This window comes from Mustela lutreola, chromosome 5, assembly GCF_030435805.1.
Source record: "Mustela lutreola isolate mMusLut2 chromosome 5, mMusLut2.pri, whole genome shotgun sequence".
Lineage (NCBI taxonomy): Eukaryota > Metazoa > Chordata > Mammalia > Carnivora > Mustelidae > Mustela > Mustela lutreola.
The window spans coordinates 29,497,594-29,524,142 of NC_081294.1; the positions used below are offsets into that span (position 1 = coordinate 29,497,594).

General features: G+C 35.5%; 2 protein-coding genes across 2 annotated transcripts in view; one reads left to right on the top strand and one right to left on the bottom strand.

Annotated features, from left to right (window-relative positions):
* NUP155 (nucleoporin 155) overlaps positions 1 to 26,549 on the bottom strand; it is a 67,341-nt gene that overhangs the window by 20,449 nt on the left and 20,343 nt on the right. The window contains exons 13-27 of the mRNA XM_059173823.1: positions 24,136 to 24,306; positions 22,281 to 22,391; positions 20,653 to 20,747; positions 19,826 to 19,914; positions 18,648 to 18,710; positions 17,973 to 18,120; positions 16,466 to 16,532; positions 14,927 to 15,042; positions 8,986 to 9,083; positions 5,765 to 5,895; positions 3,949 to 4,140; positions 3,149 to 3,287; positions 2,143 to 2,278; positions 1,314 to 1,467; positions 1,002 to 1,106 (exon numbers count right to left, since the gene is read on the bottom strand). Coding sequence (XP_059029806.1) covers positions 1,002 to 1,106; positions 1,314 to 1,467; positions 2,143 to 2,278; positions 3,149 to 3,287; positions 3,949 to 4,140; positions 5,765 to 5,895; positions 8,986 to 9,083; positions 14,927 to 15,042; positions 16,466 to 16,532; positions 17,973 to 18,120; positions 18,648 to 18,710; positions 19,826 to 19,914; positions 20,653 to 20,747; positions 22,281 to 22,391; positions 24,136 to 24,306 — 1,815 coding nt within the window. The remainder of the gene's footprint in view (positions 1 to 1,001; positions 1,107 to 1,313; positions 1,468 to 2,142; positions 2,279 to 3,148; positions 3,288 to 3,948; positions 4,141 to 5,764; positions 5,896 to 8,985; positions 9,084 to 14,926; positions 15,043 to 16,465; positions 16,533 to 17,972; positions 18,121 to 18,647; positions 18,711 to 19,825; positions 19,915 to 20,652; positions 20,748 to 22,280; positions 22,392 to 24,135; positions 24,307 to 26,549) is intronic.
* LOC131831670 (short transmembrane mitochondrial protein 1) lies at positions 10,533 to 10,972 on the top strand. Its single transcript, XM_059173824.1, has one exon. The coding sequence runs from the start codon at positions 10,558 to 10,560 to the stop codon at positions 10,699 to 10,701; it is 144 nt and encodes a 47-aa protein (XP_059029807.1). The 5' UTR covers positions 10,533 to 10,557; the 3' UTR covers positions 10,702 to 10,972.

Below are 26,549 nucleotides of genomic sequence, written 5' to 3' on the forward strand. Positions count from 1 at the left end.
CCACGCACCCCAACTACAACATTTTTTAAACAACTACAGGTATGCCTTGCTTCACAAATACATAAGCAAAATTATAATCTAACAACAGACAAAGGGCAATTTTTTTCATTATACATGATTTTTGTTTTACTAGAGTTAACCAAAGAGTTGCTATGATAGTTGAATTAGGCTAATTAAACTAATTAGCCTAGTTGAATTAGGCTAATTAAACTAGTTGATAGTTGAATTAGGCTAATTAAACTAATCATAATCCAATTACAATTTTTGAATTTTTCTTTCTTTTTTTTTGAGACAGAGAGAGAGTGAGCATGAGCATAGGTCAGGGGGAACCCCAAGCAGGCTCCATTTCACGACCCGAGGATCACAACCTGTGACGAAATCAAGAGTCGAATGCTTAACCGAATGTGCTACCTAGGCATCCTCAGCTACAAATGAAAACACAGCTATTGATTCCTCAAAGACGTCCTTGCCATTGTCAAATGCCACACATTTATTTTACAGAATGAAGAATACTGAGACTTAGGATAGTAAAAAGACATGTATGAAGTCACATACTGAATTAATGGTAGAGGTTATGCCAAGTTTAGGACTCCTAATTCATAATCCAATGATTTTCATCCCACAATATTAGAAAATTAGAGCAATAGTTTATTTTGTCCACCAGGAAAGGATATTACATTACTTGGATTGATGCTAACACATAATGGTAGGTTCAGGATAAGAAAAATGAATTTCCTGGTATCTGTGTGTGTTTTTTTTTTTTAAGGATTTTATTTATTTGACAGGAAGAGAGCAAGCGAGTGAGCACAAGCTGGGGAGTGACAGGCAGAGGGAGAGGGAGAAACAGGATCCCTGCTAAGCAGGGTGCCCGATGCAGGGCTTGATCCCAGGCTGAGGCAGACACTTAACCAACTGAGCCACCCAGGCGCCCCTCCTTCAACTATATGCATGCTAATTGAAAATACAAGTTAGCAATATTGGAATAAAAAAATATTTTTTACCTGCAATAGCTTATCTGCAAGATCAGCTTGTATTAGCCAATTATAAAGGGCAATACTAAAGAGCTCGTCTTTAGATCGTTGAGATAATTTAAGCATTTGTTCAAACTAAAACAAAACAAAACAAAAAATTAGCAGTTAAAGGCTCTCCTGCTGGACATCATAACCATCAGCCTTATAAAATGCTGAAATCAAGAATCTTTGTAAATGCTTATTTCTAAGATCTACTACCTTTCCCAAGACGAGCTGTCTCCACTATTACACAGAACATCTAAACAATGTATTTTCAGGATAAAAATATGCTATGTCCCTTACATGATGTCCTGCTTCTTCATTACTCAGCATATTGGGATCAGATGACAATACTGGAGGTCCAGGTTTTTTGGGTACACTGGGAGACTGAGGAGCAGCCTTACTTTGGTTTACCAATTCTTGAAGCGTATCTGTAATACACTTATAACTGTTTAATCTGAAAAAGAACAGAAAAGGAGCAAATGCATTGTTTAATTAGATAGCAACTGACTAATCTAATTTAAATACAAAATAATATGAAGACTATTTTGGGGACTAGCTATATGTACACACACAAATATATGTGGTATTAAAAATAATATAAATCGTATACTTTTTCTATGTTTGAGAAACGTCATAACCATAAAAGGGTGACGTTATAAAAATTAATGTACTAATAAAAAACATGTTTTAGATAGGTTATATATTTCCTTTATGGACACACTTTTTTCTTAACAGTCACTACTAATTTGTGAACATTTAAAAATCATCCCATAAAATAAAATACTAATCATCACCCAGAACCAGAAATTAGGTAGGGGAGAGATGGTTCCAAACAAGTTATTGCATTTAAAGCTGACATTAGTACAGTGTTATAAAAACCATAGAGGCAAGTTCAAAAACATTTATAAGTCCTTAAGAATTTCAACCAGAGTAAAAGTTGACCCCTAAGGCAAGAATTATAATCCTAATTTAGGCCTGTGATAAAACAAAACATTTTTAAGTGAAAGCATAATTCATTCTTATAAGTGTTGTACTTAGAATATTGTTTTCCTAATATAATCAATCAAACTGTACACCAAGGAAAGTCTGTATCCAAGAAGTTGACAAGCCACTAGGGTGATAAACTTGCCTTTCTTGGAAAGCCTGCAGTCCCACGATGTCTTCTTCTGGTTCTCCATGTTTATAGAAATGAAGTCCAAGACCCTGAGGATCTTTTTTTTCTGCAGCAGTAAGAGATAGTTCCACTACACCCTCATAAAAACGGACTAATGGGAAAGGAAAAGGACAAAGAGATAAGGCTTATTAAGCTGGATGTGTTTTTCCTTAGCTGGTTTATAAAAGTACTGATCAAGGTTTCTATGTCTCTACTGTATGCTAGTCACGTTAATGACACAATCATATATATGGTGAATCCACCGAAGAACAAGGTACCAACATGCCTAAAAGGCAGCTATTAAGTGTATTTTCTTTATTGGAAAAATGTTTCTCCAAAGTTAGAATAACAAAAGGGAAGATTTCTGTTCCTTGATGGGAAAAAAAAATCTTAGAATTCAAAACAGTATCTGTGCTAACAGTTACTATTTTTACATTGCGCTAGATTTGATTTAAAGTAATTTAGGGGTGCCCGGGTAGCTCAGTGGGTTAAAGCCTCAGCCTTCAGCTCACGTCATGATCCCAGGGTCCTGGGATCGAGCCCCGCATCAGGCTCTCTGCTCAGCATGCCTCTCTGCCTAGTTGTGATCTCTGTCTGTCAAATAAATAAATTAAAAAAACAAAAACAAACAAAAAAGTAATTTAAAAGCAAGCAGACAAGTACTATTTTAAAAATTAGTCAAAAGAATTGAAAGCATCCAAAAATAAATGTAATCCACGAAGCTATCTAATATAGATAGTATACAAGGACAAGGATTGAAACTCCTGTGTTAAAAGTTATCTATTTCAAGATATAAAAAGAACATTATAGTTTTTGCAGAGGCCAGCCATCAAACACTAAAACACAAGGCATGAGTTTCCCAAGTAGTATCACTTGGGGAAGTGTTGCTTATGTTAAGAGGCTTTTTATCAGTAGCTTAAAATAAAACAGTCATTTGTCCCCTGAGTTAAGAAAAAGATGTGAAGAACATTTTGTTTCTCACCTTGTCTATACTGAGCACAAACATTGGAAAGGTCCACTTGATTGCTGATTTTCTGATACTCCTTTAAGGATTCTCTTAACATTCTTTCCTTTTCAGTCTTGTTCTGAACTTGTCGGGAACGCTGGAGGAGTTCATTCGCCTAGATTAGAGATGACAAGAACTTAAAAAGACATAAAATCCAGCACATAGACAATATTACCAACATAAGTCTTGGTCTATGTCTCAATTAACATCCGGTTTATTATCAGAAAAAATAAAAACAACTCTACAAACTTATTTCTTCTTAATTTTAGGCAGAAAAATTTTTGACCAAAAAAATCTTAGCTACTTTTAACTCCTCTCACAAATATTTTAAGCAAGATAGCTTTTGACTGGTAAATCTCTTGCCTAGTGAATACATTATTGGTCAGCAGGCAGTCCATGTGATACTGATTTAAATTATTTTTACCTGTAAGAAAGGATCAATAAAAAGTGCCCAATCAACTCTTATTACAGACTTAAAGTTTTAGTAATTTTTAATTTCTAAGGAGATACGTGTTTAACCATTTAAAAAAATATGGTCTAGAAATGTTATATTCTTTATGAAAAACTTCAATATACAAGGATTTTAAGAAATGATGTATTCCAACTCCTTTCATCATATAGATAGAGACTCTGGAGGCCAAGAGAGAGGTTAGGAGACCCACTCAAGAGACGTCATATGTTAAGTAAAAGATGGTTTCTGATTCCAGTTCTATTGTGCTTTTCATACTATGAAACCCTCTTTAAGAGACATTGAAAGAGCTGATAAAGCATCATACCTTAGAACAAATTGCATCATCAGTGCTATACAGAAGTGGGCAGATATCCTGTAAGTGTAAACTAATGCCATCAACAGCAGCATTATCTCTGATGTAGCAGTTGATAAGAGAAGCGATTAATGCCCCCGTCAGTTCCTTGTCCCTGATTACCAGATCTTTAAAGGTGGTGATTTTCAGCTGCTCTTGAAATTCCTAGGAGTATAATACAAAGTCCTTTTTTTCTACCAAAAATACAGAAATATCCTATTTCTACCCACAACAAAATTTCTTCAGCAATTTAAAATAAAAAATTAAAAGACTCTATAGTTCAAAAGAGAAAATATGCTAAACTATACAGATTAACACATTTTTGCAAACTTCCATAGAATCACATAATTGTTAAAGAACCCACAGTATGACCAGTCGAAATCTCTCAATTTACAAGTGAGAGAAGTAAAATGTAGGCAGAACCAAAATTAGAGCCAGGTTTCCTGATTTTAGTCATAACCAGAAAGAATAATCACTTAGCTACATTAAAAGATTTTGGGTTTACAGGGTGCCTGAGAGTGGCTCAGTTGGTTAAGCATCCGACTCTTGATTTCAGTTCAGGTCCTACAAATGGACCTTGAGAGCTCGTTTGGAGGTTCTAGCAGGGACACTCAACTATTTGTATACCCTTGACCAAAGGATGGTCTACCTCTATCAAGGAAGATCATCCTCTTCGAGCACAAAGCTTTGGAAGGGATGCACATGGAGTGGTGAGGGAGAAAGGGAACACCCGCTTAACCAGTCAGCTGAGTCAACATGATCAAAGGGCATGACAGATTCACATCACACCTTTCCTTAGAGAACATAGTTCACAGGAATGAAATGACACGATATCTAGGATCATCTTTAAAGTAATTTGGTAAAGAAAAAGAGAATAGATTAATGAAAGTTGATAAAATCTTGAAAATGCTGAATGCAAGTGTATATGATTATAATGTAGTATTTACTCTACTTTTGTATATGTTTAGAAATATTCACAATAGTAATACATTCCCCCCAGTGGCCTAACATTTAAGTGAATGCAAACTGCCATCATACTTAAAAAGGATTCAAATGAGGACAGCAAGAGAAATCTGACCCATTCATTTCTCAAATGGTAAACCTTTTTATTTTTTTTATTTTTTTTAATTTTTTTTTTTTTAAAGATTTTATTTATTTATTTGACAGAGAGAAATCACAAGTAGATGGATAGGCAGGCAGAGAGAGAGAGAGAGAGGGAAGCAGGCTCCCTGCCCCGCTGAGCAGAGAGCCCGATGTGGGACTCGATCCCAGGACCCTGAGATCATGACCTGAGCCGAAGGCAGCAGCTTAACCCACTGAGCCACCCAGGCGCCCTCAAATGGTAAACCTTTTTAAAAGTAAGAATATTTAAGTCATTAGACTCTGAAATTACAGGCAAAAATTTTGTGGATGTATCTGTATGCATTCTTTGAGGGTGGGAAGAAAGAGTTTTGATCAAATTCCCAAAGGGATCTGAAATCCAAATAACGGTTACAACCTACTGTATAAAAAAATACTTTTCGTAAAGATTTCATTCATATACCATAATAAAATTCTCACATACTGTAAAAACTTGTGGTTTTGACAAAGTGGATCCCTCAAGTTTTCATGATTTAGTGCAATTTTCCATTAAGATTTCCATTAAGCAGATACTAACTTCATCATACCACCTAAATGCTTCTCCCCGAAAGTCTCCTCTCAAACCCAAGTGTAAGATTAAAGCTAACTCAAAAGAAAACAAACTAAGCACAGAATTAACAATATGATCTTAAAGGAAAAGAAATCCTACCTTCTGAAGTTCTCCTACAATGACAGTGAACTGATGTTCACAAAGAAGCTTCCATAAAGCCAGAGCCTGGTATGATTTTCGAACCAACTGCTGGATTGCCTGAAGTGAAACCTTTTCACTCAGTTGAGCCTCTAATTACAAAACACAACTGATGAAGTTTTATACAATGACATAGGTTGTTTTGTTTTAAATAACACAACATTTTGCTTTCAATAAGAACAACTATAGTTAAGGCTGAAATCCTCACTGGTCTCCCCACATCACAGCCAACCATGATCATGACTTGTTGAAGTCATCCTTTCATCACGTCATTATATGTATATGTGGTTCTATGTGTCTGCGTGTGTACACATAAAACAAAAACTGCTGTTTTTAAACCATTTACACCACTTTTTCCACCCAGCTGTATTTTAATAAGTATTTAATATTAATCTTAATATTCTAATATATATTACTGGATATTCCATCATGTAAGTATACCACAATTAGGTCCATTTTCCACCTTAAGGACATTTATACTATCTCCCATGCTTTGCTACTAAAACAATAATGCAATAAATATTCTTAAGAAAGGACTCCTGAAAAGCACCATCAGATTTCTCTAGGAAATCCAGGGTTCCTCAAACCCTGGATTAAATAAATTGGTGAAAATAAATAAATAAATAAATAAATAAGTGGGCAAGTCATGAAATCAATTCGGTCAGTCATGACAGCTACCTTCCCCCCTTTAAAAAGGAAAGAAAATTGGAGTGCCTGGCTGGCTCAGTCAGTAGACCATGCAACGCTTGATCTCAGGGCTTTAAGTTCAAGACCCACACTGGGCATGGAGCCTACTTAAAAAAAAGAAAAAGGGAATAAAATAAAAAAGGAAAATATTAGAGTGTAAAACAGGTAGTTATTTCCTATAATTTTGTTTCAGTTATGTATATATGCTTTCAAACATTAAGGTCATAACATAAAATGTATTTCTTACCATAAGAAAAAAAGTCTGATAAAGACTGCTATACGATGTATCCTTAGAAGTGAAACTGCTGGGCTTCAATATATATGCATTTTCAGCTTTTATAGGCTATGATCAAACTGCTCCCTAAAGTAGTCGTTTCAGTGTACATGTGCCAGCAATCTGAACCCTCCTTTTGTTTTAATCCTTACCAATGCTTGGTATTGTCAGGCTTAAGATTTTACTGAAGTACCAACAGCAGTAATGAAAAAATGTTTATGAAACAGTAAACGAAAAACTAGATTTAGCAGGAAGGGACAAGATTAAATGGCTGGGTCTTAATTAGCAAGGATCTATCAGCCTGAAATGGCTCAAACAGAACACAAAAATTCTTTTAAAAAACCAAATGGCAGGGATGCCTGGGTGGCTCAGTTGGTTGGACGACTGCTTTCGGCTCAGGTCATGATCCCGGAGTCCCAGGATCGAATCCCACATCGGGCTCCCAGCTCCATGGGGAGTCTGCTTCTCCCTCTGACCTTCTCTGCGCTCATGCTCTCTCTCACTGTCTCTCTCTCTCAAATAAATAAATAAAATCTTTAAAAAAAAAAAAAAAAAAAAACCAAATGGCAGGCAAAATTTAAGCAATGATTTATTATTATTCCAAACTATTTCTGGAGTAATTGATGATTCTAAGTTTTCCATTACCTTGTTCCTTCCTTGTTACTATTTATAACAGAAAAACAACAACAACAACAACAACAAAAACAAAAAAGAAATCCCAAAACCAACCAAAAATTTGATTCACATTTTTAACTTTATAAAAAGGTGTGCCACTAATCATTAGGAAAATGCAAATCAAAAACCACAATGAGATACCACATTGTAACCACTAGGATGGAAATTATAAAAAGAGAAAAATAACTGGTGAAGATGTGAAGAAATTGAAATGCTTGTGCACTACTAGCAGAAATGTAAAATGGTGCATAGAGAATAGTATGGCAGTTTTTCAAAAATTAAAAAACGGACTACCATATGATCCAGCAATTCCATTTCTGGGTACATAACAAAAAAACAAAGCAAGGGCTCAAATTTATATTTGTACAACACGTTCATAGCAGAATTATTCACAATACCTCTAAGGTGGAAGCAACCCAAGTGCTCAAAAACCCAAGCTTTTTTTTCTGGTTTCAAGATACAATACCCTAAACCCAGTATTCAGTGTTTGTTCTGCAGTGAGCCTTTACGGAGGCAGCACGCACCCTGCCAAACCCCTTTCCCAGAAACCACACACATCACCTCAGCAACAAGCTGCCACAACTTTGAAATGTGTCTGTGGAATTCTATGCTTTATCTCTAAATGTGTCCTAAGGTTGGCTGCGCTCAGTTGGAAGAGCATGTGACTTGATCTCATCAGGTTCGTGAGTTCAAGCCCCACAATTACTAAAAAAGGTAAACTTAAAAAAAAAAAAAAAGAAAAGAAAAGAAAAGAAAAAGAAAAAGTATCCTAAGGAACAGAAAAGTCTAAGAAAGGTTATTTTTTGGGGTCTGGGAATGCTCAAAAATTTTTCCATATAATTTAATGGTAACTGCTTCCTAACTTTATGCCACCATTCTGGCTTATGAAAGGTTTCATAGGAACACTACTTTCAGATAGCAGGGGGAAACCTCTGTAGACATACAATGGAATAATACTGTCTTAAAAAAGAAAGGAAATTTAGACGTATGCCGCAACATGGATGAACTCTGAAGACATATGCTAGCTGAAATGAGCCAGAGGCAAAGGGGGTCCCTGTGTAATTCCACTTATATGAAGTATATTGGGTAGTCAAATTCAGACTAAAAAAACCAAACGAATGGTTGACAGTAGTACGGTTGGGATGGTGTGAGAAATGGGGAGTTACTGTTTCGGTACAGAGTTTTTTAAGAAGATGAAAAAAGTTTTGGAGATGGATAGTAGTGACATTTGCACAACCAAGTGAATGTGGTTAAAACTATAGTCTATTTTATGATTTAAAAACTTATTTTAAAAGAGATTATCATGTTTCTTGTAAAAGAAAGGAAAAAACTTAATGGGCTGAAAGTTATGGAAATATATGAAAGCCATACAGTCCCACTTTTCTTAACCACACTGTTATTTGAATAAAAAATATATGTGTTATCAAAAACCAGATCTTATTAAGGGAGGTTCACTGTTTTCTAGTCAATCCACTGTTTCCTATTTGATGAATAAAACTCTTTATGGGCGTCATGTACAGTCAACTGATCAGAAGGAATAACTTACCATGAAACTTCCTTTGCAGCTCCTGTTGCATCTGCTGGGTACTTCCATTTTCAGGACGCATGAATCCTATCAGCCTCTGCTGCACTTTGGCAGTTGTACTGAAACAAATTTCAGAATGTGTATTTGTGTTTTTGACAGCTTTACTGAGATATGAATCATACATCATACAATTCAACCATTTAAAGTACATAATTTAGTTTTTCAAAATACATTCACAGGGTTGTGCAACTATCACCACAATCTGATTTTAGAACATTTTCACCCACTTTCTATTAGCAGTCAATCCATATCTCTCCACCCCTACCCTAAGTAACTGCTAGCATACTTTTGTCTCTTTAAGTTTGCCTATTCTGAATATTTAATATAAATGAGGTGGGATACATTGTTAATATTCTTTTCCTCTACAGAATAGTGAAGTAGTAGAATAGTAAAGCAAATAAATGATGATTTAAAACTGGATCATTTTCACCTCCTGGATGCTTAAAGTTTCAATTATTTGGTTATTGTGATGTCCATTTTTATTCAGAAAGGCTAGATAAGTGGTTGCTTCTTTCTCTTTATCCGCCAAATTTAAAAGTAATGAATTGGTTTCTAGCATCCTTCAAAGATGAGCAACATTTTGGTTTCAAGTTACATAATAAAATCTACCTTTCCCATGTGTAGTTTTATGAGTTTTGACAGATGCATAGTTTCATATAACTACCACCACAATCAAGATACAGAACAGTTCCGTCATGCCTCAAATTCTCTTGTGCTGTTTCTTGTATCCAAATCCTCTTCCCACCCCTAAGCCTGGCCACCACTCATCTCTTCTTTACCCCATAAGTTTTTTGTGTTTTTTTTTAGATTTTACTTATTTCTTTGACAGAGAAAGGAAATGAGAAAGCACAAGCAGGGAGAGTGGCAGAGGGAGAGGAAGAAGCAGGCTCCCCGATGAGCAGAGAGCCCAATGCGGAGCTCCATCCCAGAACTCTGAGACCAGGACCTGAGTCCAACGCAGATGCTTAACCTGGTGCCCCCACCCCTAAGTGCCCCTACCCCTACAGTTTTTGCCTTTTCCAGTATGTAATATAAATCTATTCTGGCTTCTTTTCTATAGCATCATATATTTGACAGTCATCCATGTTGCTGTCTATATCAGCTCTCTGGAGAATGTCAGTCTTGTTTGTTTTAGCAGGTAATCTATCGTGTGAAATCTGGTATTCACATTGTAAGTGCTAAATCATGAAAAATGGAAAATAAAAGAGATCTTAGAACTAAAAATATAATGGCCAGAAAAAAAATATATCAGAGAAATTGAATAGATGCTATTTAAAAAAAAAAAAAAAAGATTTTATTTATTTATTTTTTTGAGGGGAAGAGAGAGTGAGCAAGCAAAAGCACAAAAGAAGGGGAATGGAGAAGCAGACTCCTTGTTGAGCAGGCGGCCTGATTCAGGACTAGATCCCAGAACCCCAGGTTCATAATCTGAGCTGAAGGCAGCCATTCAAACAAGAGAGCCACCCAGGTGTTCCTAAACAGATGCTATTTAAAACATACTTGGGGCCCTTCGCGCCTCTCCTCGCCGACGCCATGCTGCAGTTCCTGCTTGGATTTACTCTTGGCAACGTGGTTGGAATGTATCTGGCTCAGAACTATGACATACCAAACCTGGCTAAAAAACTAGAAGAAATAAAAAAGGACTTGGATGCCAAGAAGAAACCCCCTAGCTCATGAGGCGGACTCCAGCACTGCCTTCTGGATATACCGATTCTGCTGTTCTTGAGGGCCTCCTTAACCATCTGAACCAAAAGTTTTTGTTTTAAATTCCAGCCTCAATAATTTTCCTGTTAGATCCTGCATTGCCTGAGAGCACAGATGGGGCCACAAGTTAAGAGCCACCCTTTTCCAGCTTCCTCACCTGTCCCTTCCTCCTTCCAGCCACTTGAGACGGCCTAAGACTGGAATTATGGTGCTAGATTAGTAAATGTGACCTTTAAAACAAACAAACAAACAAAAAAAAAAAACATACTTGGGGCCCCTGGTGGCTCAGTTGCTTAAACGCCAGACTCTCGATTTCAGCTTAGGCCATGATCTCAGGGTTGTGGGATCAAGCCCAGCATCAGGCTCCATGCTCACTGCGGAATCTGCTTAAGACAATCTCTCTCTCTCTCACTCTCCTATGCCCCTGCCCAACAAAGTAAATAAGTAAATCTTTAAAAAAATATATATATATATGTATATATATATGTGTATATATATATATATATATATATATATATATATATATATTTAATGATTGAGAACATCAGCTCTAGGAATTCTGTAATCTAGAGAACCACCACCACAACAAACGGAAGAAAGGAAATTATGGAAGAAAAGAGAAGAAACTGAGGCTAGATCCAGGAGAGTTAATAGGATTTTCCCAAGAGAAGGGAACTAATCAGATAGTATAATAATAAAAAAAAAATAACAGAAGAAAATTCACCAAGGCTTAAGTCTAGTTCTAAATGCTTACTGAGAAAGTTTAGTTCTCAATACTCACCGAAAAAAGACATACTGAAGACATGGTGAAATTGCTAAGTTTTTAGTAATAAAGACAAAGGCATAAAAACCTTCGAAGCTAACACAAGTCATTACAGAGAAACGAGAATCAGAAAGGCAATGTATTCTTCCTCTGCAATATTAAAGTTTAGGAAGAAAATGGAACAAACTGTAAATGAAAATCTGAGAGAAAATGACTATGACCTTACAATCCATATCCATTAGGCAATAAAAAGGGAAGAAGTACTGATTTATGTTGCAACCTGGACCTCGAACATGAACCTTAAAATAATGCTAAGCAAAAAAAGCTAGATTCTAAAGACCACAAATTATATAATCCCATTTGTACGAAATGTCAACAATAGGCCAATTTGTAGATAGGATAGATTAATAAGTGTTTGAGGCTAAGGGTGGAAATGACTGCAAATGGACAAAAGAAATGTCTTTGAGTTGAAGAAAATGTTCCCAAAATGGATTATGATGATGGTTGCACAATTCTATATATTTACTAAAATTTGCAGAATCAAACATTTAAAATAAGTGAATCTTGTGGCATATAAATTACATCCTAAGAAGCTATTAACAAATACTCAGTGAAACTAACGTTGCAGGCATGAAGGGTTGGTTGAAATGAGAAAATGTTAATAAAAGGAAAAAATATAATCTCTGCAAAATGCAGACAACATTTGACAAATTCCAATACTCACTTTATATGAAAACTCAATAAAACAGAAATAGATGAATACTTTCTTAGTATGATGAACTATCTACGTAGGCATAATCTTTAATGCAGAAACACTGTAAGCTTTCTCACTGAAGTCAGGAGCAGGACCCAGATGCCCACTGTATTTCCACTACCATTTAACACGGTGTTGGAAATATCAGCCTATATAGACAGGAAAAAGCAACCAGAGCTAGAAAAAAAAGGTAAAATTATCTCTATTTGTAGATGACAGGACTATATATCTGAAAAACCCAAAACACTCAATGAAAAAAGTACTAACTGAAGAGAAATTATTAAAGTAGCAGGGTATTCAATTAACAGACAACTTCAGTTATAACTGTAAACTTCAATGAACTGCTAAGAAACTATTAACATAAGAATATAATGTTAAAAAAAAAAAAAAAAAAGAAAAAGAAAAAATACCTTACAACTAAAATTTCAGATAATTTCCAAGAAGGATACTGGTGGAGGGTAGGGGAAAAAGGAGTAATAATAGTTCTGTCCAATTACTAATGCTGACAGAGATATGTATTTTTCAGAATTTAAAACTAACTACTAGAGAAAGAAAATCACGTATAAAACTTCTAAATCTGTGTTTGGGGTAGGAAGAAGTCTGATCAATCCAGTAAAATAAGGGAATGGGGAAGGAAAGAAAAACAAACAAAACATACAACAAAAGGCAAAATTCAGGATGGTGAGAATAAGATCAAACATTAAATTAAAGCGAAACATGGGTAGAGGTTAAACCATCTTATGAAAAGATAAAGACTCTTAAACTATGTTAACAAAAGAAGGGAGAAATCAATTTATATGTTAAGATATATTTTACAGAGTGTTCCAAAGGCTCAAAATAAAGAAAACTGGTATAACTTTCTCAGGAGACAATACTACATATCAACTTTTTTTTTCTTTTTAATGTTAGTCCTTTTTAAAAAAAAAAAAAAAAAGATTTTATTTATTTATTTATTTGTCAGAGAGAGAGAGAGAGAGAGCGAGCACACAAGCAGGCAGAGGCAGAGACAGAAGCAGGCTCCCTGCCCAGCAAGGAGCCTGATGCGGGGCTCGATCCCAGGACCCGGAGATCATAACCTGAGCTGAAGGCGGAGGCTTAACCCACTGAGCCACCCAGGTACCCCTACATATCAACATTTTAAAAAAAGTCCTTACACCCAATAATTCTATTTCTCAAGAAATTCATTGAAGATTACTGAACAAGTACACAAACATGTATAAAGAGGAGTAACCACTGCACCTTGTTTATAACATGAAAAACAGAAACACTACAATTATTAGTAGAGTTATACATTAAATGTTTGCATATAAATAATGGCAAAATATGCAGCCAATATACAAATTATTTATTCCACTGATTTGGAAAGTTCTAAACTACATAGTGAGTATATACAATAGATACAGTATATACAGTATATAATACAATGAGTGTATACAATGTTTCATAAAAGTGTGCCTATTTAGATTCTATTGCAATTTTTAAAAACTTTTTTCTTAATTATTATTATTATCTTTTTTTTTAGGGAGAAGACCTAAGGTTCGAGCAGCAGGAGAATGATACAATGTTGAATATGATGTCACAGAACAGTCCCTCTGTCCCACTGAGTGACAGCGGCAACTGGCACAGTCACAGGGCAAGGATGCAATCAAGGGTTTTCTTTCAGCAGCAACTACCAAATCTTGGCCCCAGGGTTTGTCAGGGGAGGACCTATGAAAGTGTCTATTCGCAATTTTAAATAAATACCTTTATATGTTTCATATAGTTTATACTCATATTTCAGATTATAAATTTTCTGGTAAGTAAAGTGAAATCTTTACAAAAAGACCAAATTATTTCTATAATAAAATTTTTTTTTATCCTAAGTGTACCCCCACACAAAAACTCTATAAGGTATGTTCACATCAGCATTTTTCATAGCAACCAAAAAGCTAATAACATAACCCAAATGAGCATCACCTGATGAACTGAAAAATGAAACAAAGTACAATACACATTAAAACACGTGAAACTTGAAAATATGCTCAAAGAAGCCAGAAACAGAAGGCCACATTTCCATTTACATAGAAGGTCCAGAATATAGCAGGTCCACAGACACAGACAGATCAGTGGTTGCTAGGGACAGGTAATGAGGAGTGCTATGGACTGTTTGTGTCCCACTGTATTTCAATATTGAAGTCCCAATTCCCAGAGTGATTGTATTAGGAGGTGGTAACTCTGGGAGGTAATTAGGTTTAGATCCGTTGATGAGAGTGAAGCCCCACAATGAGATTAATAGCCTTATAAGAGACCAGAGAGCTTGTCACTTAGTTTTCTGTCTGCCATGTTAGGACACAGAAAGAAAGCAGCTGCCTATAAATGAGGAAGAGGGTCCTCACCAGAACCCAACCATGCTAGCACCCTGATCTCAGACTTCCAGCCTCCAGAACTTTGAGAAATAAATGTTTGTTGTTTAAGCCATTCTATGGTATTATTGCTACTGTGGCCTGAAAGAGGGAGTAATTGCTAATGCGTAAAGGGTTCCTTTTTGGCATGATGAAAATATGCTGGAATTAGAGGTGATAATAGCATCAACTTATAAATATACTACTGAACTAAAATTTTAAAGGATGAATTTTATAACAAGAATTCTATCTCAGAGAGAAAAAGGAAAAAATAGGCAAATAAATCTTATTTATTCTTACTTTGGATTTCCTAAGGGTCCTCCTGCAAATTGGGAGTTTCGGTCTAGAAACTCTTGCAAACCTTTTAGTTCTTGCAGCACTGACTCCAACAGTTGGGAGGGAACACTACTTTCAATCTGTAAGAAAAAAAGTATTTTCAAAAGCTTTAAAACACTTGAAAAATTGTATATGTAAAAAACATACTTTATAATTGAATGTCAAGTTTCAATTTTTAAGTTTCTTATCTTCATTAATAGTAATCATTTATGCTTGTAACCAGAATAAAGGGCTAGATACCCACATCCCTCCCATCCCGCTCTGTTTTGTTTTAGGTATAAATGACATACAGTAATTGATAGCTTTTTATGTTTTAATACAGTCATCACCCAAACCACAATATAGAATATTTCCAACACCCAAGAAGTTCCCTAATGCTCCTTTCTAGTCACTAGTCATTCCATCTACCAGGTAGCCACTTTTTTTTTTTAAAGATTTTATTTATTTGACACACAGAGAGAGAAATCACAAGTAGGCAGAGAGGCAGGCAGAGAGAGAGAGAGAGGGGGAAGCAGGCTTTCCGCTGAGGAGAGAGCCTGATGTGGGGATCGATCCCAGGACCCTGAGATCATGACCTGAGCCAAAGGCAGAGGCTTAACTCACTGAGCCACCCAGGTACCCGGTAGCCACTTTTCTTATTGTCAACAACAGTTAGTTTTGCCTGTTCTTGAACTTTATATAAATGGAATCATATACTATGTTAAATAAATACATTCTTCTTAGAAATGTGAACTTTAAAAAGTATCAGAATTGAAAAAATATTTGGTATCTTTCAGATTTAAAAAGAAAAAAGTTTAAATTGCATTCATATTTCATGTTGAAAAATTTTTACTAACTGAATTTATGATAATACAAAGTTTTACAAAATCTATTCTTTTTTCTTTTTTTTTTAAAAGATTTTATTTATTGATTTGAGAGAGCACGAGTGAGAGTGAGAACAAGAGAGACGAGCAGGAGGAATAGGGAGAAGTAGGATCCCTGCCGAGCAGGGAACCCGAAGTGTGGCTCCATCCCAGGGCTCTGGGATCATGACCTGTGCCAAAGGCACACCTTAACAGACAGAGCCACCCAGGCGCCCGTACAGGATCTATTCTTACAGCACTCCAGAAAGTATACTAATGCATGGAAATCAGTAGTGGGTTCCTGGAGTTCGGGAGCATATAAGCAAAACACTAAATAATGGCTCTGAGTAATATTAAGTATTAGGAGTTATTCTGTTTAACACTCACAACAACCTTAAGAAGAAGAGGACTTATTGTTCTCTTCTTATAGTGAGGTATCAGACTAAAATATTAAGAAAATGACTCATCATTTATGTAAGTGACAGAGCTGGGACTTCACCCAGGGCAAGGAGAGTTTATCAGACATGTACATAAACCTGTACATAAAGAATAACCATTGAATCTTGTTTATAACACCAAGAAATGTGAAATAATCTATTAATACAATTAAATCATAAACTGGTTACACACAGCAATGAAATGCGTTATACAGTACACTTACTGCAGTGATTTCTCTGTTGCCACTCTTGAATACTCTCTCCACAACTAAACTAGCATCCCAGATATTTCTGAAATAAAAGATGTTTTAATAATTATGCTGTGCAAACAAAAAACAAATACACTATGTAGTAAATTCCTTTGTGTGTTTGTCAAAGTACGGCAATGATTTAACACTTTACAAAGTTATCCAAAAGAATGGAAAACAAGATTTCTAAACCTGATTTATCTACGTTATTTCACATAATGAAATACTGCTAGAGAAAAATCAAAAGACTATGGGCAATGAATTGTAAACAAGTGTGTTGCACTGTTTCACATTTTAAGCAAATGATTCTAATGAAAGCATCCACTTCAAATCTAAGACAAATATAGAACAGACAGGATAATTAACTAGATGATATGGTAGACTAATGCAAAAATGGCTGTAATTCTTTGTTCCTCATTATACTTATCCTTTTTACAAGATGACTTTGATCTGTCTCTCATAATGAGTGTATTTCCCATTTTTTACTGGATTCTATTTTTGTTTTTTTTTTGTTTTGTTTTTTTTTTTAAATTTGTCAGAGAGCGAGCGAGCGAGAGCGAGCACAGGCAGACAGAGTGGAAGGCAGAGTCAGAGGGAGAAGCAGGCTCCCCGCGGAGCAAGGAGCCCGATGTGGGACTCGATCCCAGGACGCTGGGATCATGACCTGAGCCGAAGGCAGCTGCTCAACCAACTGAGCCACCCAGGTGTCCCTGGATTCTATTTTTGAATCTGGGTTGGCATGGAGATGTTTCCCTGGTCCAGTGAATGAGGTTAAAATGATGGTAAGCCAACTCTAAACTTAGGTAGGCATCAAGAAGCTTTGCAAATGTCTACCCCTGTCTCACCGCATGGAGGTGTTTCCCTGGCTCAGTGAATGAGGTTAAATTGATGGTAAGCCAACTCTAAACTTAGGTAGGCATCAAGAGGCTTTGCAAATGTCTACCCCTGTCTCACCTTGCCATCACCAAATGAATAGTAATCCTTATCTAACCTGCCAGGGGATGACAGAGCATATGAAAACAACCCAACTGCCTCAGCAGAGACCATTCTAGACCAGCATACAAACATGACCCTAAATATGTGAGAATCCAGCCAAAATTGACAGAACTCTCTTCAACCTGACAGCTGAATGTATATAAATGAGTGAGTCCAGCTCAGTCAAACCAGAACTGCCTCGCCGACTTGCAGATACACTTCACTGAGTTAATGGGGTGGTTTGTAACACTGTATGTTAATACGTTTGTGTATGCATATATATAAAACACAACACCACATATAGATGGTTAGATGATTTAAAAAAAAAGCTAAACAATCACAGATTGTTTAGAAAATAGAAAACAATCATATTGATAAACAAGTGAGCTAAAACAACTATAAGTAAAATTTAACGGGAATAAATGATGTCCCAAATTTAGTTAAAAATATTCAACTACACAAAACAAGACAAGGTAAGCAACAGTTGGTTATTCCATGCAAAACTTACCCCATGATTCGAGAAAAGTAAATGCAAATACCATTGTGTTTTCCAGAGTACACAATCTCTGGTGCAGCCATACAACTCATACTTGCAGCCTGAGTTGCTGGGTTTCCTGAGATACACACTGGAGTCGACATGGCAGGAGGATGTACACCTTGTACACAATGTAAGAAAGACAAATCTTTAAATTTAACCTTAAACATTCACCATCCACAATAACCAAAGCCTCTTTATCTAGGCCTAAAGGCAAGAAAATTTACAAAAATACTGGAATAATCAGATACTGAATTTGGTTTTTCCTAATAAGACACTCAGATTGGACGGATGCTCCCAGGTAGGCTTTCAAGTGTCGGCATGCAGGATAAAAGGCAAAAAAACTTCTGGTCACCCCTCCTTAACGTCGGGTATCAGAGAGCTAATCATACAGATTTCATGGCTAAAACTTGAATCCTGGTACCCAAATAAGGAGCTTTCAGGTATACTACTACAAGTGTTCCTATGCAAAGGCACGCACTCATGGCCAAATGTCAATACGTGTTTGGATGTAACTTCTATTCAATTACATTATTTGCAAGAGACTAGGGCAGGTTAGTATTTCTCTCACTAAGCTTTAAGGATAATAGTGTTAGCTCTTCAAAAAGACTAGTAGTAGTATCAGTATAAAACAAAGAAAAGAGGTACCTTGAGATGGTGTTCCCAAAAATGATGGATTTGGGTATGGACTACTACTAGGAATAGGAGAACCTAAAAAGAAAAAAAAAAAAAATCAACATTTATAAAATAACCTCTAAATCTTTTAAATTTGATTAAATTAGGCAGAGAAGCTGTTTCTAAGCATGAGTGAGGAGTGGCACCATCCATGAAATATTTATTTATTTATTTTTAAGGATTTTATTTATTTATTTGACCAAGAGAGACACAGCGAGAGAGGGGACACAAGCAGGAGCAGGAGAGGGAGAAGCAGGATCCCCCTGAGGAGGGAGCCTGATGCGGGGCTCAATCCCAGATCCCTGGGATCATGACCTGAACTGAAGGCAGACGCTTAGTAACTGAACCACCCAGGTGCCCCCATGAAATATTTAAGATTTAGGGACTCCACTCATTTCCCAGGAACTTTCTAACAATTCCCACTTTGGAAAACACTGAGGTAGAAGTTTACTTATAATTTAATCATTCACCTCCTTCCTTTTGGATAAATAACAAATGAGTTCTGTAAATACTAATAGTTACATGTTATTTTGTTCTCTAACATAAAGAACTCAGTATACCATCACTTTTTTTTTTAATAATTTTAATTTTTTTAAAGATTTTATTTATTTGACAGATAGATATCACAAGTAGGCAGAAAGGCGGGCAGAGAGAGAGGAGGAAGCAGGCTCCCTGCTGAGCAGAGAGCCCGATGCAGGGCTCGATCCCACGACCCTGGGATCATGACCTGAGCTGAAGGCAGAGGCTTTAACCCACTGAGCCACCCAGGTGCCCCTATACCATCACTTTTAAGAGTCAGCATCTATAGGGGCACCTGGGTGGCTCAGTGGTTTAAGCCTCTGCCTTCAGCTCGGGTCATGATCTCAGGGTCCTGGGATCGAGCCCCACATTGGGCTCTCTGCTCAGCAGGGAGCCTGCTTCCCCCTCTCTCTCTCTGCCCACCTCTCTGCCTACTTGTGATCTCTCTCTATCTATTAAATAAATAAATATCTTAAAAAAAAAAAAAAAGTTAGCATCTATAGAATTATTCACCCAATAAAACAGTAGCAGTAAATAAAATATAATAAAAAGGTTTGTTCATGAAAATGTTCTACATAGTTTCTAAAATTCAAACTCTTAGAAATAGTCTCATTTCAGTATTTTGTACTCACTAGAGTAGACAGGAGACCCCAAGATGGGACCAACGTTACTTGGAGCAGGAAGAGTGGTTGGAAATCTCATCTGTGCTTCACCACCGTACCTGTTTTTATGACAAAGGAGGTTGAGTTTATTCAGTGAAATTATCCACCTTAAAAGCTGGAATTGTTCCAAGTCCTGCTAGCTCCCAAATAAATGCTTTAAACATTAGAGACTTTATGGTATTGTGTTTACAGTGCTTGCATCTGTAAGCATAGATACAACATTTACTTAAACACTGTTGACTTGAATCTCCACCAGAAAGAATTATAAAGTACTCTAGCAGTTTCTAAGAAGGGTTAGCAAAGCACAGAATCTACTTAAGAGTGTATGGCTCTGTAATTTTCATGCCAAATTGTGGTGAGACAGCACTTGAAAAACTGTTTTAAACAAATCACGTTTCAAATTCTTACATGCAGCTATTTTCCAAATAAAAATATTGTTTTGATACCAAGTTTCCTTGAAGTGATTCAGAATCCCTCAATGCCACTGATACAAATAAAGCAGAATTGGTATAGTGTTTTAGGAAGTAAAATAGATATGGTAACTGAAGTAGAAAGAGGTGTAAAAAAAAGATTAGACAGAAGAAATTGGAGAACAGAACCCAGAGTAAGGGAAACAATTCATACATTGTGCTAATCTACGTACTTCTATTAGTATTAGTCTTTCCAGATTTCAGTCTTGCAAAAAGATTTTAGTATCTTGCTTATATAGTTCTTCAACTATTTGGTAAGCCCTTAAACTATCACACTGACCAAAGCAATCATTAAAAAAAGTGGCTGAGAACAAAAACCTGACATACCTGAAGAAAGCCCGAGTGGCCCATGCAGATACTTCTCTATCACAGGCAGCAGTAGAACAAGCAAGGATAAGGCAGGTTGCACAAGCCTGGTCTTCCTGTTAAAAAAAAAAAAAAAAAAATTCTTCCCTTTAGTTAAACAGAAACATTTAAAAGGTTTTGGTTATTTTTGTATCCAGTGTTTCAGTTTGTGCCTAGCACAGAGTAGGTGCTCAGTATATATTTGCTAAGTGAATGAAATCAGTTGGTATGAAAAAGGAAAAAGCTTATCATAGGCATTATCCTTAAAGGATGCTTTCTCTTTTTATCTAGATTCTATTTTAGTTCGTAGTTTAGTCCCCCAATTTTTTTTCTCATAGTCTTTTTACCTTTACAAAAATAACAACAATATAGCTATTTATTAAATAACTGTCATGTGCCAGGTACTATATTAAAAGTTAATTCTAATCAATGAAACAAGATGGGATTGGGAGGGAGACAAACCATAAGTGACTCTTAATCTCACAAAACAAACTGAGGGTTGCTGGGGGGAGGGGAGTTGGGAGAAGGGGGGTGGGGTTATGGACATTGGGGAGGGTATGTGCTTTGGTGAGTGCTGTGAAGTGTGTAAACCTGGCGATTCACAGACCTGTACCCCTGGGGATAAAAATATATGTTTATAAAAAAAAAAAGTTAATTCTATAGTAAATATAATAACCATTGAAGTTATTTTAGTTAAAATAATAGTTAATAAATAAAAAATTAATAAAGTTAATAAAATAAAAATAGTTAAGAATAACTATAATAAAAGTTAATTTTTATATTAAAAATTAATTCCCACATCATACACTATTTTAATGCCTGTTTTAGACATGAAGTTCACAGTTCAGGTAAGCACAGTTCACACAGAAGTTCACAGAATTCAGGTAATCTAATCTACCCTGGTGGTAGAGCTGGTAATTTGAATCTAATGTCTCTGTATTTAACTTTGATCTGATCTTCTATTTTTTTTTTTAAGATTTTTATTTATTTATTTGACAGAGAGATGGAGAGAGAGCACAAGTAGGTAGAGAGAGAAAGGGAAAAGCAAGCTCTGCTGAGCATGGAGCCTGATGCGGGACTGGGATCAAGACTTGAGCTGAAGGCAGCCACTTAAGCATCTGAGCAACCCTGGCACCTTGATCTAACAGTCTTGATCTTAAGCTTCCTGAGTTTTATCTTCTCAATTCTAGCAATGGCTCTGAAATACTAATGGCCTTATCACCATTGCCCCAAATTTTTTCATCAGCTCATTGGCAAAATATAAAAAAAATTTAAAAATTAAAAAAAAAAAAAAGATTTGTCCACAAATATCCCTTTAGTAAAAATGCATTTATCATGTAACTTGAACATGAATCTCTTACTAGTATACTTTAATAAGAACTTATTAATAATAGCAAATAAAAATCTGAGTTTATTGTATAAGCTTTACTTATTAATACTGCTCCCAAATACTAACATACACATAATGACCAACGTAAAGAAAGGAAGAGTGCTAAGATTACCTATTAATTACAGTATTTTGATCCTAACGTACATAAAATTCAGGCATTATTCTCATTGTTCTATTCTTTAAAATACCATAATATTTTTTAAAAAGTACAAATAATTACCTGATGTAATTTAAAGAATCTTTCGATCTCTTCTCCATCTCCACCCACATTACTCACAAGTAGATGCCTCAGTTGATCTACAGGTCTAAGTTTATGAAACATAAGACTTCCCTAAACAGTTAAAACAAAACAAAACAAAACACTATCATAAATAACAGATTTATCAGCATGGCTGGCATCAACTGATCCTCCTATCTTATCTAATAAAATCAATAAAACAAACAAAAAAACTCCTTCAATAATACAAAGTAAACTGGGCAAAAGAACATCTACATTTCAACTCCCAACCTATACTAGATCTATATATGCCTAAAGAAAATTTAATAAGAAAACACTGCTCTGTAACACACAAAACATATTCGCATTTGCTATTACCATGCATAAAACACAGGTTTATAAAACGTTGTATCTACAGAGCCAGAACCTTATTTTATTTTTTGGTGGAGGTCAGTGTTTTCTTATTAAATTTAGAAAGTTGTTATATAGGTTCAAGTAAATACTTACATTTAGAATATGATAAAAGCTGTCCCTCAAACCAGAGGATTAAAGTTAGATTATCCATTAATTATGTTGGTGTAAGTAAGTCCATTTAGAAAAAACTGAAGCTGGAGATCCTTAATCATGTATCAGGATGAATTCCAAATAGATCAGAGATTTAAAGGACAAAAATAAAACTATAATAGTACTAAAAGCAACTATGGGTGAATTTTTTTTTTAAATAAACCCCCACAATGAGGAAGTTTTTTTTTTAACTACTTTTATAAATCTCAAAAAAAAAAAAAAAAAACCCAGAAAATGTTGACTACTTATATGCTTACCTCTATGGGGAAAATCTCAATAAACAAAATAAAATGAAATACCAGGAAAAATACGATACTAGAATTATAAAAAGTTTCATTAATAAAGAGCTTCTATAAATCAAAATGAAAAAGAGAACTTAGTAAAATAGGAACAGATAGTCCATAGAAAAATAAACACTTGTAAAGACCATCCATCTTACTCTTAATAAAATGGTATATTATATTTGGACAGGATGTAAAGTAACAGGCACTCAATATTTATCGATAGTGAATGTATACATGGATCTATGAATACAGGGGAATTTGGCAAAATCTATCAAAATTAGAAACACACATATTCTTTTGCCCAGCAGATATAATTCTACAGCTTTATTCACACACACAGAAAATGATACACACTTAAGGTTGTAGCATTACGAACAGCAAAAAATAATTCATTAATAGGAACCTAGTTAAATAGGGTACATTCATATAAAAGAAAACCTTTCAAATACAAAATAGAATGAGAATGTTCTTTAATGATATGGAAAGATCTCTAAAATATATATTTGAGATATAAAAAACAAAATATAAAACAATGTATATAATACATTACCATTTATTTAGAAATATATTTCATTGTTTCTATATCTACACCTCTCGAAGGATACACAGATGCTGATGACATGGCTGTCTGTAGGAAAGGGACCTCAAATGGAGGGGAGATATTGCTCTGTATACTCGTTATACCATTTGGATTTTAAATTCATCACTATTCCAAAATCAAATATTAAAATGTTTTAATAAGTGAGTAGTATAAAAATAAACTTAGGTTATTTTGTTTTATGCTGCTGAACACTGGTACTAGAAATGCTACTTTAGAAAAAGTGTAACACTTTTTAAAACAGCAAGTTCTTTTCATCGCATTTTTGGTAGTTACAAACTATTCCTCAAGAATACTTGCAGGAGTAAACATTCCTAAAGTACTTAATGACTCTATGAAGCAAATATAGCAGAACACTTAACATTAAACATCGCTTCTTTTTTGTCTCCACCTTAACAGAGTATGTACATACCTGTGCTGAGAGGAGAACAAATTTCTTTGGAGGCAACATGTGCTGCTGTACTACAACTGGTGAGTCAGTTATTGGAATATGATCCTTATTTAAGGGTGTAATTATTTTATCTACTTTCAATTCATCTATTGCAGAAAGAGCCCAGGAATGACCATCAACACGGGTTGTCATCTATGCAAAAGAAATAAACTTTTTATACCTGTTATTAAAGTTACATAAAGCAAATCTTCCAAAAAAGAAAAAAAAACATGTAGACCTAATTTCTAAGGAAAATCAGAATTTTATAAATAACACATGAATGAACATTCCTAAGTTTCTATTTAATGCTCTACAGTCTATTCCTTCAATTAAGCCAGCTTCTATGACAATAATCCTTCATAGAAGAAGGCAAAGGCAAAATTTTCTTAAGATAAACTGTGAATAGGGTTTATTAAAACTTTAATTCTTTCGATAACCAAAAACTGTATTTTATCATCTTTCCAGGATAGACTGGATAGGATAATACTTACATTTTGCTGACGTTTAGATTTTTGTTCTCTTCTGAAGGTTCTGCTTTTTAAGCTATTTTTTTTTTTTTTTTTTTTAAAGATTTTATTTATTTATTTGACAGAGAGAAATCACAAGTAGACGGAGAGGCAGGCAGAGAGAGAGAGAGGGAAGCAGGCTCCCTGCCGAGCAGAGAGCCCGATGCGGGACTCGATCCCAGGAGCCTGAGATCATGACCTGAGCCGAAGGCAGCGGCTTAACCCACTGAGCCACCCAGGCGCCCTAAGCTATTTTTTAAAGTGTTTAAATTTATAAAAAATTTCAAGCATCTAAAAATGTTTCAAGCACAGTAACTATCCATATGCCCAATACGTAGATATAGTAACTGTTAGCATTTTGCCATACCTGTTTTCTCTAATATATAGATTCATATATATATATATATAAATCTAATATACATATATTATCTACCTATATATATCTTTTAACTGAACCATTTGAATGTGCTGGATAACATATGTCACTGCCAAATACTTTTGCATGCATCTCCTAAAAATAAGAATGTTCTCTTATACAGCCACAATACTGTAACATTAAAGAATATTAACAATAATCTAATGTCCAACCAATATAGAATTTCACATTGTCCCAATATCTTTTATAGCTGTTATAGGCAGAATACAATTTGCACGACATTTATATTTGGTAGTTATTTTTCTTTAAAAAAAAAAAAAGGCCATATTTGGGAACAATTCAAGTACTATACAAATGAAATGAGATGCTGTACAGCTTTAGCTAAAAAAATATTCATAGTTATCATTTATTGTTTCCTGTGTGCCAGGCAGTGTGTTGAATGCTTTATACATATGAACTCATTAAATCCTACAACAAACTCATAGAGGTAGGTTTTATTACAACTATAATAGACAAGGTAATTGAGAGCCAGAGACATACTAAATCCGTTGAGCCACAGTTTTAAGGAACTGGAGGCAAAATCCAATCCTGCATTCCCTAACAGTGTGCTCCCATCAGGACAGGGTTCGTATCTTATTGAGTTCTGAACCCTCGCAGTCTATCACCGGTACTAGAAGTACCAGTAGACTCAGACCAGTGATAGACTATCAGACCAGTGATAGACAGAATGAGACTCATGATCAGTGCTCGGAGAAGTTTAAAGGAAAGAATTGAGAAAAGTGCTTCCTGCCTCCATACCTACCTACCACCTGCCCCTACCCCATCTCCTTGGGCCATGTCAGAAACTTGTAAGAGTCTATTCAAACCACTCCCCCATCCCTAGGGATGGTTTCTACCTCCTCCCATCTATGTACCTCTTCCTGCTCCCCCAACAAAAAAGGGCTTAAATTTGAGAATAACCAGAAGTAATCAGCAGCACCTGAAAACAAAATACCTTTAAAGAGAGGATTCCAAAGGGAGTCTCAGACATTCATGCCCTAGTGGATGTTGGTCTATCTGGTTTGATCAGCATCCTCAAGGGGGCAGGCAGCATGAGCTATGCAAGGGCATTTAGAAGAAATAAATGGGGTGGAATAGGGGATACCAACAGTGGGAACCAGAGCCAGTCTTCCCTAGCCATATCCTTGGATGTGCTGGACACTCCTTAGCTCCTTTTGTGCTGAGGGCTGAAATGAGCAGCCAAGGTGTGAGACTGGTCTGGGATAGGCAGGGGCTGCACCCCTATCCAGCACCTGTACATCAATTTCATGGAATGTGTGATAGTATCTGCTTTTAAAATACAATTATGTGTTTATGTGTAAACATTTGTATCTGTAGGGAAGAGAGATGAAAACAAGATGGGGATAATGTTGGTAATTGTCTAATGTGGGATTCACTTTATCATTCCTCTATTCTTTTGTATGTTCAAATATTTCTATAATTAAGGGGCACTCTTAAATAAACAAAATCTTTAG